We start from the raw sequence: 17,132 nt of genomic DNA on the forward strand, positions 1-17,132 counted from the left end.
GAGCAAATGTGCTCAGAAACTATGAATTTATTCCAACACAGAGGAGATTCACAACAAACCTCTACACCTCGTCGTCATCCATGAGTCTGGCTATTAATTACTGATTATTGATTAGTGTGAGATCTGATCATCAGCGGCTTCTTCTAGAGATGAAGGTTGGACACATAAAAGTGAAATCTGTCAACATATAACGTCTTATCAATAATCCCTTTCATGTGTTGTCTGGTACCATCTCTTCAAAAGTTTATCGTCCTCTGATCAATAATTCACATGATGCCGATCGATGTGAGTTTATCTGGGATGAACCACAGAGTCGCCTTAGTTCACCGGACAAATATTTAATCATAATAAATACAATCAACCAGTTGCACCAGAAACCAGGAGACACTTCAGTCTGTTCATGTTTATTTACAGCAGGGGGCGCAAGAGGGCACCAGAACGTCCAGAAGTATCAGAGGGTATCAGAGTAGCAGAGGGTATCGGAGGGTATGAGAAGGTATCAGAAGGTATCAGAAGGTATCGGAGGGTATGAGAAGGTATCAGAGGGTATCAGAGGGTATCGGAGGGTATGAGAAGGTATCAGAGGGTATCAGAAGGTAGCAGAAGGTAGCAGAGGGTAGCAGAGGGTATCAGAGGGTATGAGAAGGTATCAGAGGGTATCAGAGGGTATCAGAGGGTATCAGAAGGTATCAGAAGGTATCAGAGGGTATCAGAGGGTATCGGAGGGTATGAGAAGGTATCAGAGGGTATCAGAAGGTAGCAGAAGGTAGCAGAGGGTATCAGAGGGTATCAGAGGGTATGAGAAGGTATCAGAGGGTATCAGAGGGTATCAGAGGGTATCAGAAGGTAGCAAAAGGTAGCAGAAGGTAGCAGAAGGTATCAGAGGGTATCAGAAGGTATCAGAGGGTATCAGAAGGTAGCAGAAGGTAGCAGAGGGTATCAGAGGGTATCAGAGGGTATGAGAAGGTATCAGAGGGTATCAGAGGGTATCAGAGGGTATCAGAAGGTAGCAAAAGGTAGCAGAAGGTAGCAGAAGATATCAGAGGGTACCGGAGGGTATGAGAAGGTATCAGAGGGTATCAGAAGGTAGCAGAAGGTAGCAGAGGGTATCAGAGGGTATCAGAGGCAATGAGAGGGTATCAGAAGGTAGCAGAAGGTAGCAGAAGGTATCAGAAGGTATCAGAGGGTATCGGAGGATATGAGAGGGTATCAGAGGGTATCAGAGGGTATCGGAGGGTATGACAAGGTATCAGAGGGTATGAGAAGGTATCAGAGGGTATCAGAAGGTATCAGAGGGTATCAGAAGGTAGGCATGAAGAGTCTCAAAGGGTTTTGGGAGATATCACAGTATCGGGGGTATCAGAGGGCAGCAGGGAGTAGTACGGGTATCAGAGGGTATCAGGGTGTATCAAGGGGTAGTAGGTATCAAGGAGTGCATTAGGATTACATGAGCGGGCATAGACACCGACTCTGACTCCTTGATATGGTAAATAACACAGCACCAAGCAACAGTCATTCTGTTATCAGGGTCATATACCTGGACCACCTGGTCCACCTGGACCTCCCCTCACTTCCTGTGTGAGACAGACCCAGAGTCTGAGGGGGAAGGGGGTGAAGGTCTGGTTCTGGACCAAGAGTTCTGTGGTTGTATGTCGGTGATGTTCCTCATTCAGTTTGTGGTGGAGCTGGAGGCGACGGTAGAGTTTATTCAGTCATATAAATATTTTATATACATATAATTGTCTGGAGGAAGAACCCTGGGATCCAGACTTCCAGTGACTCCAGGACACGGTTCTGTGGTCAGGTGGGTCGTCCTCTGGGACCAGAAGATAAAACATCACGATCAGAAGATTCAAGTGATTCTGGTCCAGTCTGATCTCTGTCTCTGGTTTCTCAACATTTCAGCCTCCGTCATAGCTACAGTAACTCGGACTCCGTGGGTTGTGATTGACACAATTATTGACACCTGGACTAGAGGACAGGAGATGGACAGCTTGTCCATCAGTAGAACTTAATGATTGTCTTCACCCTGATGCTTCAGCTCCTGAACATTAAAGGTTATACCAGAGATGAACTGAGAACTGAGGAACCACTTCACCCTTTAGACCCAGTGATTGATTTAGAGTCAGCTGAAACCAGAACCAGATCCACCACCACCACAGAGATAAACCAGACAGCAGAGATGATCAGCTGGAGAATCTGGACAGATGGAGCAGGTCTGAGGATTTGGATCATGTCAAAAGACCTGGACCAGGACTTCTACCAGGTCTGAGGACTAGGACCAAATCTGAGGACTGATCTCAGTGCTGTCAGTTCTGTTCAGTGGTTTTTGTTTATATCTGATTCTGGTTCTAGTCAAATCTCATTCAGTCCAGCTGATCTGTGGCCTTGACGCACCTGGACTCACCTGGACCTGATTAATGATCAGCGGAAAACAAATCCTGATCACACCTGTACACGAGGACCAGGTGAGTCCAAGCCGGAGCTCAGCAGCAACTAGATTTACAGATTTCATGAACTAAACATTCACCTCGATTTTAGATTGAGTGTTTTTAAAGGTTCATTAACATCCACATCAGAAACGACTAATACTGGAGGAGTTCCTCCCAAAAACTGGCTTCAATGGATCTGCTCCAAACTTCTGTCATTAACCACTACTCCTCCTTTTCTTCCTCTTCCTCCTCCTCCTCCTCAGCCAGCTGATCAGACAGAAGACTCCCGGGCGGTTTTGGATCGCAGGGCTCCAGCCCGGCTCAGGAAGGGGAAGGTGGTACCGACGCAGCCGGATGCCACAGTGAGACCCAGGCTGGCCCAGGCGCAGCAGATCGACCAACCATAGCCGTGATCCACGTCTGCCGGCAGGCCGTAGATGAAGGGCGGGTTCCTGGAGAGGTCGTAGGTCACACTGGCTGCATACGTACACAGGGAGATGGTGCAGAAGATCCCTGGAAATGGTCCAGATAAAACCGATCAGCCAATCTTACTTCCAATCAGAACCGAGGCTTTGATCTAATTTGATCATTCTTACACCAGCGGTCAAAGGTTTGGACACATCTTCTCATTCAATTCAATGAAAAGATGTATCCAAACTTTTGAGAGTTAGCGTATAACAGGGACTGTAAACACACTGAGCCGATCTATAATCAATTACAATCGCTAGTTTGTCCATTCTCATCACGTTTGTCCTCAGAGCTGCTCTGGAGGGTAAATCATCAAATTACTGACTAAAACTAAACAAGTGCTGATCCCGTCTCTCTCTGGATTCCTGTTGTAAGCTCCAGCAGTCGCCAGCAGAGGGAGACACAGGTCTACAGATGAATAACTACCACAACGAAGAATTACCTGCATGTTATGATGAAGAGCTAAATGTCACAATGAACAGTTACCTGACATGATGAACAATTACCTACTATGATGACGAGTTATGATGAAGAGATACTTGCCATGGAGAACACTTACCTGCCATGATGAAGAGCTACCTGCATGATCGAGAGTTACCTGCCACAATGAACAGTTACCTACTATGATGAGCTACTTACCATGATGAAGAGTTACCTGCATGATGAAGAGTTGCCTGACAAGATCAACAGTTACCTACTATAATGAAGTGCTATTTGCCATGATGAAGAGTTACCTGCCATCATGAAGAGCTACTTGCCATGATGAAGAGTTACCTGCCATGATGAAGAGTTACCTGCAAGATGAAGAGTTATCTACCATGATGAAGAGTTACCTGCATGATGAAGAGTTGCCTGACAAGATCAACAGTTACCTACTATAATGAAGTGCTATTTGCCATGATGAAGAGTTACCTGCAAGATGAAGAGTTAACTACCATGATGAAGAGCTACTTGCCATGATGAAGAGTTAAAATGAAGCGCTACCTGCCGCAGTGAAGTGTTATGACGAAGCGCTACCTGCTGATGAAGTCATGCTGATGAAGAGTTACCTGCCATCATGAAGAGTATTACATGATGAAGAGCTACTTGCCATGATGAAGAGTTAAAATGAAGCGCTACCTGCCGCAGTGAAGTGTTATGACGAAGCGCTACCTGTCATGATGAAGAGTTACATGCCATGATGAAGAGTTGCCTGCATGATGAAGAGTTACCTGCCATGAGGAAGAGGAGTCCAGAGACGTGCTGTGTCAGACTTTCCTCCCAGAAAAACCCCACTGACGCCACGATGCTTCCACAGAGAAGTACGGCCGCCGCCATACCCAGAAACCCAGCTGTGATCCTCCGCAGGTCTGTGGACACACAATCATGAGGACACATGTTACACACATGACCTGTGTTATCTCGCTGTGACCCCTGTAGAAACATTGACGACAATCTGACAGTGTGTTTTCACTGCTTAAGGAACGACCAGTGGATAGATGTTTGAAATGAAAGACACGCACACAGCGCTGCCAGTAATGAGAGTGGTACGTGAAGAAGCACAGAGAGAGTTGTAACCGTGGTAACTGCCCCCCCACTGTCCCTCTGTACACTTACAGGACTGTCACGGCATGTTTCCATGGCAACCAGGAAACCCTATTGCAACAAATTGGACATTCATGTGATGGAGTCTCGGTGAACACCATTTACTCTAGTCACCGTCCAGTCAAAGACAGGACGTTCACCTTCCTCTGTCTCTATGTCCCTGTCCCATTGGCCATTGCCCCTGTCCACGGTCCCTGGTCCCCTCTGGTGGTGAACTTACGCAGCAGGTGCCACTCGTCCTGTTGGATGGTCCGGGTCAGGTTCAGAGGGATGTTCCTCAGTCTGATTGGCTGAGAGAAGTGATATTTCACAGCAGTGCAGCGGTCGGCTATACCTGCAGGAACACAGGGTAGACAGCGTTAACGTCCACATACACCACACAACATGGCAGACAGACTCCTGGTGCGCTATGGGAAATGTGGGACGCTTGGAGAAAAACATTCTGCCGCTCGGATTAAATCATCTCTGGACCGAAGCTGCTAGATGTTTAAGTGATAGAGCTTCACATGTTAGAGCTTCACATGTTAGAGCTACATGTGTTAAAGCTTCACATGTTAGACGTACACATGTTAGAACTACACATGTTAGAGCAACATGTGTTAGTGCTCTACATACTAGAGTTCTAGGTGTTAGAGCTTCACATGTTAGAGCTACATGTGTTAGAGCTTCACATGTTAGAGCTTCACATGTTAGAGCAACATGTGTCAGAGCTTCACATGTTAGAGCTACATGTGTTAGAGCTCTACATACTAGAGTTCTAGGTGATAGAGCTTCACATGTTAGAGCTACACATGTTAGAGCTACATGTGTTAAAGCTTCACATGTTAGAACTACACATGTTAGAGCTACATGTGTTAGAGCTTCACATGTTAGAGCTACATGTGTTAAAGCTTCACATGTTAGAGCTACATGTGTTAGAGCTTCACATGTTAGAGCTACATGTGTTAGAGCTACATGTGTTAGAGCTTCACATGTTAGAGCTACATGTGTTAGAGCTCTACATACTAGAGTTCTAGGTGTTAGAGCTTCACATGTTAGAGCTTCACATGTTAGAACTACACATGTTAGAACTACACATGTTAGAGCTTCACATGTTAGAACTACACATGTTAGAGCTACATGTGTTAGAGCTCTACATACTAGAGTTCTAGGTGTTAGAGTTTCACATGTTAGAACTACACATGTTAGAGCTTCACATGTTAGAACTACACATGTTAGAGCTTCACATGTTAGAACTACACATGTTAGAGCTACATGTGTTAGAGCTTCACATACTAGAGTTCTAGGTGTTAGAGCTTCACATGTTAGAGCTTCATGTGATCAAGGTCCAGATATTCTTGCTTCACATATTAAGAGCTTCACATGTCGAAGCTTCCTGTGTCAGAGTTTCACGCGTCAGAGCTTCATGTGTTATATCTTCACATATTAGACCTTCAAATGTTATAGCTTCATATGTTAGAGCTTAAGATAATACAGCTTCATGTTTCAGAGCTTCATGTTCCATGCCAGTTCCATATTGGTTTCCATGTTGGTTCCATGTTTGTACACATGGAAACCAATATGGAACTGGCATGGAACATGAAGCTCACACATGTTAGAGCCTGATAGAGCTTCACGTGTTAGAGCTATACATGTTAAGGCTTCACATGTTGGAGCATCACATGTTAAGGCTCCATGTGTTACAGGTTCACATTTTCGAGCTTCACATAATAGTGCTTCATATGTTAGAGCTTCATGTGCCAGAGCTGCACATATTTGAGTTTCACATATGAGAGATTCTGGTGTTGGAGCCTCACGTGTTATGTGAATACGTGACCAGGTGATAGTAGTGACAGTGATCATATGACCTCAGACAGCAGCAGACAAAGAACCAGTCTTCCTCTGTGTTTGCTCTGTGCTGCCTCTGATCATCTCCTCTGGGATCGATTGATCTAATCTGATCTGAGCTCAGGGTCCAGCCTAATGCAGTGTAATGATATGTAACATAATGTTAGCTAATGTGATTTGAAGCGCTGTAATCTGATGTGTGGTCTGAGTGTTGTCGGGGTCCAGCTCCTCTCCGCTCACCATCCCTCTGACCTCCAGCTCTCAGGTCGGCAGCTCGCCAGAGACTGCAGCGACAAAAACTGCAGACGTCACCGTTAACAACTACTTCTCATCCTGCACGAGTCTAACTACAGCAACTGCAGCAGAACCAGTTTGGAACCAGTCTGGGACCAGTCTGAGCGGATCTGAACTAGTCTGGACGAGGCTCTGCAGCGCCACCATCTGAACCACAGCAGATAGTTACTGAAATCAGTCCAATACCAGTCTTAATTTAGTCTGGACCAGCTGGATACCAGTGTGAAACCAGTCTGGAACTAGTTTGGACCACACTGAACTAGTGTGAGCCCGTCTACATCAGTCTGAACCAGTCTGGACCAGTCTGATACTAGTCCGAAAAAAAAATCTCATACCAGTCTTAAATCAGTCTGGTCCAGTCAGATACCAGTCTGTTACCAGTTTAGGCCGGACTGAACTAGTCTGAACCAATCTGAAACCAATCTTGTATTATCTCTGTAGTAACAGCACTGTTTCTAAAAACAACATGGGTCTAGTTTCTATAAATAATAATCTTCTCCTTGTCTTCCTCAGATATGTGAAGCACTGCTGCAGGAAGTGAGTCTGAACTTAAAACCAGAGTGAAACCGGTTTAAAAACAGAATGTGAAACAAATTTAAAATCGGAGTGTGAAACCAGTTTAATTCCGTCTTTAGAGACACAGTCTGAGCCTCAGACTCGTTCTCATACTTCTTCAGTCAGACTTGTTAAAAGCATGTCCATGTCAGCTTCAACCCAGCGTAAAACCGGTATTACTGATCATCCTGAATTCATATTGTCACACAGTGAAGAGTGTTCACAGTGACAGCTGACGGAGAACATATCCCGCAATCCATAAGTCACCTGTCACAACATGAATCTCAGGTGTTTCAGGACAGATGTGTCAACGCGTTACAGAAACATGCAGATTGTATATGTAGTTTATTACCATAACATACATCTATATCAATCTATAGGAATCTATGTGTGGCCCACTCATTGTTTATTCATGTGTATATAGCTAGTGTATACAGTATAAGATTTACACACGGGCTGATACAGTATAAATATAAATACAGTATACACTAGCAGTCAAAAGTTTGTACACACTTTCTCACTGAATTGAAGGAGAAGGTGTGTCCAGAAGTAATCTTTGGTTTACTGTTACAATATCAATAGAAAATACCAATTTGCTGGGTAAAAAAATGTGATTTTTCTTGTTTTCTAAAAACGTTTAAATATGACTTAGGCACGCAATTATGCTATTAGGACAGAATAGGATTAGTTAGATAGATGCACATATATATTGCATCAGCAGGTACAGTATACTCTACATAACACATGCATAATGCTGAACATACTGTTTACGTAAGACAGATGTGTTCAGATATGTTATATGGGTCCATATAAACATGCACAGTATATACATGTACATAAATGTGCATAAAATGTATATGCGTATATCTGATGTGCGTCTGACCCCGGTCGATGAGCTTGTCGATGTCTGGGTCCAGGCCCTTGAAGTAACACTTCCTCCACAGGCCGGAGTGCGTGGAGAACAGCGGCCTGCCGCACTCCGTCTCCAGGATGCCCATCCCCAGGATGGCCCTCCAGTTCTCCAGCAGCTCCTCCTCTCTGCTGCCCACATGCACGGGCTTCATCAGCGCCACGTCCCGCTGACGCGCTGCACCGCTGCCGGTGTCCACCAGCGGCAGGTGGTAGATGGGCATCTCTCGGTTCTTCTGGTCGTTGGAGTCGGATCCGTGGCGGTCGCAGTTGTCCTTGTGTCGGCGGGTGTCGGTCTCGTACCAGTGGTCGGTGGAGATGGCGGTGACCAGCAGCAGCAGGGACAGGACGCTGAGGCACAGGCTCACCGCGGACACCTTCACCGTGGCCGGACGGGCTCTCTCCATGGCCGGGACATGGACCGAGCCGGTCCCGGTGCAAGTCCCGGTGCAGGTCCCGGTGCTGTTCCCGTTACTGGGCATCTTCTGCTGCCATCCTCGCGCCCGTCAGCCGTTCCCCGTCCGTCCTGCCCTCGAGAGCTCGTTGTCATGCCGACTGACGGAGGCTGCGTCAAGGTGACCGCAGGTACCACGGCGCAACCGGTCCTCCGCCTTCAAAATAAACTGCGGACCGCACAAGAACGGGAGCGGGCACAACCAGAGGGGCAGTTATTATTATTAGTAGCAGCAATGTCTCTGTGGATAAAACGTTCTTCTTTTGCTACTTTAGTTTCAACCTCGGAGTTTATTTTATAGCTCTAAAATGTCTCCACGGTTCTAATTGAGATAAATGTATCAGTCACATGGACACTTTTATTGTTAAAGTCCAGGCAGGAAGTAGAGAGCGGAGCTGACTATTGTGTCAGCAGGAGGTCAATAAACATGAACACATGAACACAAGATGAACACACGATGAACGTGGTGAGCTCATTATAAACACATGATGAACTCATCACACGATGAACACTTGACGAACAAATGATGAACACATGATAAACACATTATGGTCAGATGATGAACACAACACACATGAACACAACACATGATTAACTTATGAACACACAATGAACACGTGACGAACACATGATTAACACATGATGAACATGTGACGAACACATGATGAATACATTATGAACACATGATGAACAAAACACACGACGTACATGACACGATGAACACATGAAGAACACAACACATGATGAACACATGAACACATGATGAACATATTATAAACACATGATGAACAAATGATGAACACATTATGGACACATGATGACTATAACACACAATGAACAAATGATGAACACATGATTAACTCATGAACACATTATGAACACATTATGGACCCATGATGACCATAACACATGATGAACACGTGATGAACACATAATGAACTCATCACATGATTAACACATGATGAACACAGGACATAATGAACACAACACATGATGAACTCATTATGAACAAGTGACAACACAAAATGAACACATGATGAATACAACACATGACGCACATGACACACGATGAACACACGGTGAACACATGATGAACATATTAAAAACACATGATGAACACACAATGAACACAACACAAGATGAACACATGATGAATACAACACATGACGAACATGACACACGATGAACACACGGTGAACACATGAACTCATGATGACCATATTATAAACACATGATGAACACATGATGACCATATTATAAACACATGATGACCATATTATAAACACATGATGAACACATGATGACCATATTATAAACACATGATGAACACATGATGAACACATGATGACCATATTATAAACACATGATGAACACATGATGTACACATGACGAACACATGATGAACACATGATGACCATATTATAAACACATGATGAACACATGATGAACACATGAATATATGATGAACACATGATGAACACATGATGAACACATGAATATATGATGAACACATGATGAACACATGATGACCATATTATAAACACATGATGAACACATGATGACCATATTATAAACACATGATGAACACATGATGACCATATTATAAACACATGATGAACACATGATGAACACCTGAATATATGATGAACACATGATGTACACATGATGACCATATTATAAACACATGATGAACACATGAATATATGATGAACACATGATGAACATGTGGTGTGGATGCTGGTAGCGTTGTCATAGAAACACCAGCAGTGACTGAGTCACTGTCTCAGAAGTAATAATAAAAATAATGTAGGACTCTTTCACATGACCAAGTTTAGTGACGTCACCGTTGACCGATGAAGACAAGGATGAAGATTTAATAAGAACAAGTGAAGGTGGTGATGGAGGCCATGATGAAGATGATGATGATGATGAAAGTGACGATGATGAAGGTGATGACAAATGATGATGATGATGATGATGATGAACGTGATGATGATGATGAAGGTGACTTTACCCGCCCTCTGTTGGTCTCAGCTGACTCGTCAGGATGTTGTCGTGTTTCCGTGGCGACCTGGTGACTGAGGCCTCATGGGAAATCTCAGGTGACTCCTGTCGTCCTCTCAGAGACAAACTCAACGTGACGGAGAAAAAAAAAAAACTTGTCCATTAGTTGATCAATAATTCATCAGCGTCCCTGCTGGACTCTGCTGCTTCCTGTAACACGACCCCCCCACACCACCTCCCCCTGGAGTCCCCCACCTTGACTTTGACATCTGCGATTGGCTGAGAGGACAGAGCTGGAAATAACTAGTGGTAAATGTGGTCATAAATCAGCTGATCAATAATCAGCTCTGAAATAAAGAATAAAGAAAACAGATCAATAAACGACTGATCGTTAAAATCGTTTACTGATCCACAGACTCAGACAGACCGATTAAAGCTTCAGATGGGTCAGATTCTACAGCGTCAGCTTTTCTGTTTGCTGTTCAGGGTGACTGCAGCTCTACAGGGAAACACATTCAAACTCTGGTTCTATTCCTGGTTCTCAGGTAGAGAACCAGGAATAGAACCAGAGCAGTAAATAGTGTGTTACTGCACATATCGGGTTCATGTTGGTTCATGTCAGGCCTCAGTCATCTAATCTAATCTAATCTAATCTAATCTAATCTAATCTCTACCGATGTTCTGAATTTCAGACAAACTAAGCACCTTTCATCTTTGATCACTGAAAACTGACGTGTCACAGAAATACATTTATTCCATTTCGTTATGTTGGTGTGGTTTACAAACAACTCACAGAGAACCAGACAGGGAACAAGTCGGTGAAACAGAACCATGTGACATACCAGATCACGTGTTCTTGTGTTTAATGCTGTGAGATGAAACCTGATCAAATAAATATTGATCTGGAAGTCATCTGAGCGCGCTCAGTGACCTCCGGGCCTCCGTGTTGAAAATTAATATTTGAAGATCAGCTGATTCACCGGCTACATGTAAAGAAGATGGAACGTACACTGTACAAACATGGAACCAACGTGGAACCAACATGGAAACCAATATGGAACTGGCATGGAAACAATATGGAACTGGCATGGAACCAACATGGAACCAACATGGAAACCAACATGGAACCAATATGAAACAACATGAAACCAATATGGAACTGGCATGGAACCAACCTGAAACCAATATGGAACCAACATGGAAACCAATATGGAACTGGCATGGAAGCAACATGGAACCAACACTGAAGTAATATGGAACCAACATGGAACTTATATAGAACAAACATGAAACCAACATGGAACCAATATGGAACCAGCATGGAATCAACAATAAAAAACAAATATGCAACTGGCATGAGAAGAAACATGGAACCAACATGAAACTAATATGGAACCAACATGGAACCTATATGGGAACAAACATTGAACCAAAATATGGAACCAACATGGAACCTATATGGGAACAAACATTGAACCAAAATATGGAACCAACATGGAACCAACATGGAACCAATATGGAAACCAATATGGAACCAACATGGAAACCAATATGGAACTGGCATGGAACCAATATGGAATCAACAAGGAACCAATAAAAAACAAATATGCAACTGGCATGCGAAGAAACATGGAACCAACATGGAAACCAATATGGAACCAACATGGAACCTATAAAGAACCAACATTGAACCAAAATATGGAACTGCCGTGGAACCAACCTGAAACCAACATGGAACCAACATGGAATCAACACTGAACAAACATGGAACCAACTGGGAGGTAATATAGAACCAGCATGGAACCAATAAGGTTCATACATCTTCACGACATGAATAGTAAACATGAGTGATGAAAGGAACAGTGGCAGTTTTTAGACTGAAAACCATGGAACTAGAGGAACGACCACAGTTTGATCATCAGGACTAAAGAGGAGGAAATATCTGAGTGACTCCACAGGAACACAGGCGTCTAGGAGGCGTTGAGTTCCAGGTGTTTCCAGTCTGAGGACAGGAGGCCACCGGCTTCTATTCACATTACCAATAATTATGTTTCTCCTCAGTCTTCCACCAGCTGCTCAGAGACAGAAACCCCCACAATCAATACCTGGGTGGAATATTTCCCACGATCCTCAGCTCTCTGCGTGTCATTAGCATTGTTTGCATCAGACCCCATCTACCCACCACCCCCATCATCAGAAGTTATTGATCGCTGTCCTCCATCAGTTCGTATCGACCGACAGGACAGATACTGCTGCCTCACCTTCCACCAGGCAGGAGGGGGCGGGAGGACTTTGAGGTGGGGTGGGTGTGGGTGGGGGGGGGGGGGGGGGGGGTGGAGATGATGATCATGACCAGAGTTTTAATTAACGCTCGGTCAGAGCGACTGTTCACTCTCTGAGGTGTGAATATAATCGCTGTGTTGAAACTGCTGATGATAGAGGTCACAGAGTGGGGGGAGGGAGGGGGGGTTATTGATTGGTGCATTGAATCCTTGCAGACTAGTTCACCGTCACCGTCACTGTTTCTAAACCTTCAAGATGAAAACTGATGGATTTATTGATAAACTGTTGATTGACTGATTGATCTGCTGACTTCCTTTTATTGATTCACAATAAAAGCCCGATGAGAGCTGATGGGTTGTTAGTTAAAGCAGTATCAGTGATTTGTTTCTTTAACTTTAATTATATCTATTGTTTTTCTGAAGTCATGTTGACTCTGTTTGTGTGATCGGGTTATTGATCAGGTTATTATTGATCAGTTTGGACGGGAAGTGTTGAACCATCAGACTCAACTAATCGACCATCTGTGTCAAGGTCAAATTCAACCAGACTCTATGTGACTGAAGACGGAGACGTTTCTAAAATGTCCTTATCAGGTGAGACATGGTAGGACTCAAACAGCCTCTGTCCTGCATGTTCACCAACCGCTACAAGAAATACATCACTCCATCACCTTCATCGTCGACAGCTCCTTCAGCCTGCAGATCAGTTTCTCATCTTACTGTGTTTGATTTCCACCAGTGATCTCATGATCATCCTGCAGGTGGAAAACAAAACTCATGCCAAGAATTCTGATGGTGTCTTTTCTGCAGAAACGTTATTCACGGAAAAAAAAGAGGAACATATCTAACTGAAACAGCAGAGTGAGACGCTCTCTCTCACTCTCAGTCTTTTTAATGAGCTGCTCCATAAATCCTCCATATTTATCCTGATCATCTGACATAAGCCTGAAGCATCTTTGTTCTCCCTGAGAGTCAAACACGATGAACACGTTCCTTCATGGACAGAATAACAGAACCTACCGGACGCAGTCTGCATGCTGAGCAGCTAGAGACGCTGAGAGTTCAACATTAACATTCACTGCAGAGACAGAACACAGCAGCTCATCAGCTGACGACACCGAGCTTTACTGTTCATCAGCAAGCTCTGAGCCCAAGGTAGACTGGATACAAGCAGATTACACTGTAGAACCACCAGATTACACTGTAGAACCATCAGATTACACTGTAGAACCACCAGATTACACTGGAGCACCATCAGATTACACTGTAGAACCATCACATTACATTGGAACACTGTAAAACCATCAGATTACACTGTAACGCTATAACACCATCAGATTACACTGTAGCATCATCAGATTACACTGTAGAACCATCAGATTACACTGGAGCACCATCAGATTACACTGTAGAACCATCAGATTACACTGTAACGCTATAACACCATCAGATTACACTGTAGCATCATCAGATTACACTGGAACATCGTCTGATTACACTGGAACACCATCAGACTACACTGTAGCGCCATAAAATTACACTGTAACACTGTAACATCACCAAATTACACAGTGGTACTCTCAGATTACACTGTAGCATCATTATATTACACTGGAACACAATATTAAACTGTAACACTGTAACATCATTAGATTACATTGGAACACAATCAGATAACACTGCAGCATCATCAGATTAAACTGGACAGATTACAACATCACTATTAAATTACACTATAACACAGTCAGATTGGACTATAACACTGTAAAAGCACTGGATTTCATCACAAAACCTTCAGATTTCACTGTAACACCATCAAATTACACTGAAACATCACCTGATTACATTGGAATGTCATGTGATTACATTGGAACATCACCAGATTACACTGTGGCACCCTCAGGTTACACTGTAGCGTCGTTATGTTACATCGGAACACTGTAACATGACTGGATTACACTGGAACACCATCAGATTACACTGTGACATGATTAGATTACACTGCAACACCATCATATTACACTGTAATATCATCAGATTACATTGTAATGCTGTAGCACTATTGGTTTACACTGTAGCGCCACCATCAAATTACACTATAAAACTGTCAGATTGGACTATAACACTGTAAAAGCACCGTATTTCACTGTAAAACATTCAGATTACACTGGAACACCATCAGATTACACTGTATAACCCTCAGATTACACTGGAACATCATTGGATTACACTGTAACATCACCAGATTATGGTGTAACACCATCAGATTACACTGGAACACTGGAACATCATCAGACTACACTGGAGCACCATCAGATTATACTGGCACACAATGAGATTACAGCATCACCATCAGATTACACTATAACACAGTCAGATTGGATTATAACACTGTAGAAGCACTGGATTCCATCGTAAAACCTTCAGATTTCACTGTAACACAATCAGATTATACTGAAATATCATCTGATTACACTGGAAAACCATCAGATTACACATTTCATACCAAACTGAAAGATGTCCCCTTATTTTTTGCAAAGAAATATTCATTCATTTCACAATGTTCTAAATCCACTGGGAGTCTTGGGTTCCTTTGGGTCTTCTTGATTCATTTTGTTTTGTGGAGACGCGGCAGCGTTTAAGCTGCTAGCGCCACCTACCCTTAAAACTAAACACAGTCAAGTGCAAGTGTCCATGTGTGGGCCATTTTCTATTATGTTTAGAATTTACTGCGGGACAATTAAAAATGGACCACGAGCCACATTTGTCATACAGGCCATAGTTTGGACACCACAGATGTAGGACATAGCGCCAAGTAACTCCATGGCAATAACTTTTTATTTTATGCCTTTCTTTTTACTTGTGGTTCTTAAGACATAAGACATTGTTTATTTATCCAATGTATGGGAAATCACAGTAGTGCAGACATTCTGACAAGAATATATGCAAGAAATAATAACAAATTTAATGGAAAAATACAAAAATAACAACAGTGACAAATATGTAGATGTATGTAAGAGTTTTTCCTTATGTGAAACTAAGCTACTGTGACCAAGCAATTTCCCATTAAGGTCTATCAAAGTCTAAGTCTAATGAACCTTGTATTAGTTCTTCAGACCACAAAAATGTATTTGTTGAATGAGTAAAGGATGGCCTCAGACTCTCTCTACACCAGTACATGTTTGACATAAAGAGCATTTACGGGAGGATGATGACTGAATGCATAAATGTTCAGGTTTACTGAGTTAAAAGTCGAAGCTGCTTCTTCTCTGACTCTTTGTTCAGCAAACATTCCCACTTCCTGCTGCGCTAGAACATCTGACCTCGGTAATGAGAGCCTTCAGTCTCCATTTTTGTGAAACGTTTTCTCTCCGTCCACCCTCGGCTGTCCCTGTCGCCATGACGACGCCCACGCCGCCGTCTCCTCGTGGCTCGTTAAGGCCGGGGGTGTCGGGGCGTCGGCGAGGTTTAATGAGGCCCAGTGGTGAAATGGTGGACGCTCAGCAGCTCGGCCTCATTAAACCTCGGCAGCAACGCGCAGGGTGACCTGGGCCCCCCAACCCCCACCCCCCCACACCTCTGAAACCCCACCACCCACCACACTGCTGGGCTCAGATAATAAACCCCACCACCCCACCACCAGAAAATGAGGACGCCAAGGTTGACCACAGCCGACTCCCTGCAGGCAGATAACGATCTGAACGGCTTCAAACTGCAGCTTCAGATGGGGTCAGGTTTAATGTGTTCATCGTGTTTAACGTGTTCATGAAGCTGCACATGAACGGCGCCATCTTGTGGTCATGGCCTCATAGGTTTGTGTACACGAGTTTCAAGACGTAAGTGTCGTCACCAGTTACATCTATCCATCTATCTATCTATCTATCTATCTATCTATCTTGTCGATCTGTCTGTGTTGCCATGGAAACAGTGATGTAATATTAATGCATCCAATCAGGGAGCAGGTGAATTATTAATGACCTCCAGGTTCAGACAGAATATTCAGTTTGATGGACAGCTGGAGGGAAACATAAATTATTATTATTATTATTATTATTATTATTACCCAATAGAAATACAGACATGTCCAGCCGGGGGACAGGTGTCCAGTGAGGGGACAGGTGAGGACTGGTTTGGACTGAAAACGTCTTCATGTCTTTGAAGCACTGAAGCTGGAATCCATGTGGACAGAGACAGAGACTTCTAGGACTCTAAGAGAAGGACACGGAGGAGACGATATTTCTTCTTCTTCTTCTTCTTCTTCAATTTCCGGTAGATTTGAACCTCATCATCAGTAAAACTTTGATTGTTTTATATAATTGATGA

The 17,132-nt window shown here is 43.6% G+C and overlaps 1 protein-coding gene across 1 annotated transcript; it reads right to left on the reverse strand.

Annotated features, from left to right (window-relative positions):
• Nucleotides 1–322: 322 nt before the first annotated feature.
• Nucleotides 323–8,892, reverse strand: tmem178a (transmembrane protein 178a). The gene is made up of 4 exons (XM_047579702.1): nt 8,044–8,892; nt 4,705–4,818; nt 4,112–4,249; nt 323–2,945 (listed from the first exon to the last, which is right to left on the reverse strand). The coding sequence occupies exons 1-4, from the start codon at nt 8,549–8,551 to the stop codon at nt 2,704–2,706; spliced, it is 1,002 nt and encodes a 333-aa protein (XP_047435658.1). The 5' UTR covers nt 8,552–8,892; the 3' UTR covers nt 323–2,703.
• Nucleotides 8,893–17,132: the final 8,240 nt, after the last annotated feature.

Source organism: Mugil cephalus, chromosome 2 (genome assembly GCF_022458985.1).
Source record: "Mugil cephalus isolate CIBA_MC_2020 chromosome 2, CIBA_Mcephalus_1.1, whole genome shotgun sequence".
In the NCBI taxonomy this organism is placed as follows: Eukaryota; Metazoa; Chordata; class Actinopteri; order Mugiliformes; family Mugilidae; genus Mugil; species Mugil cephalus.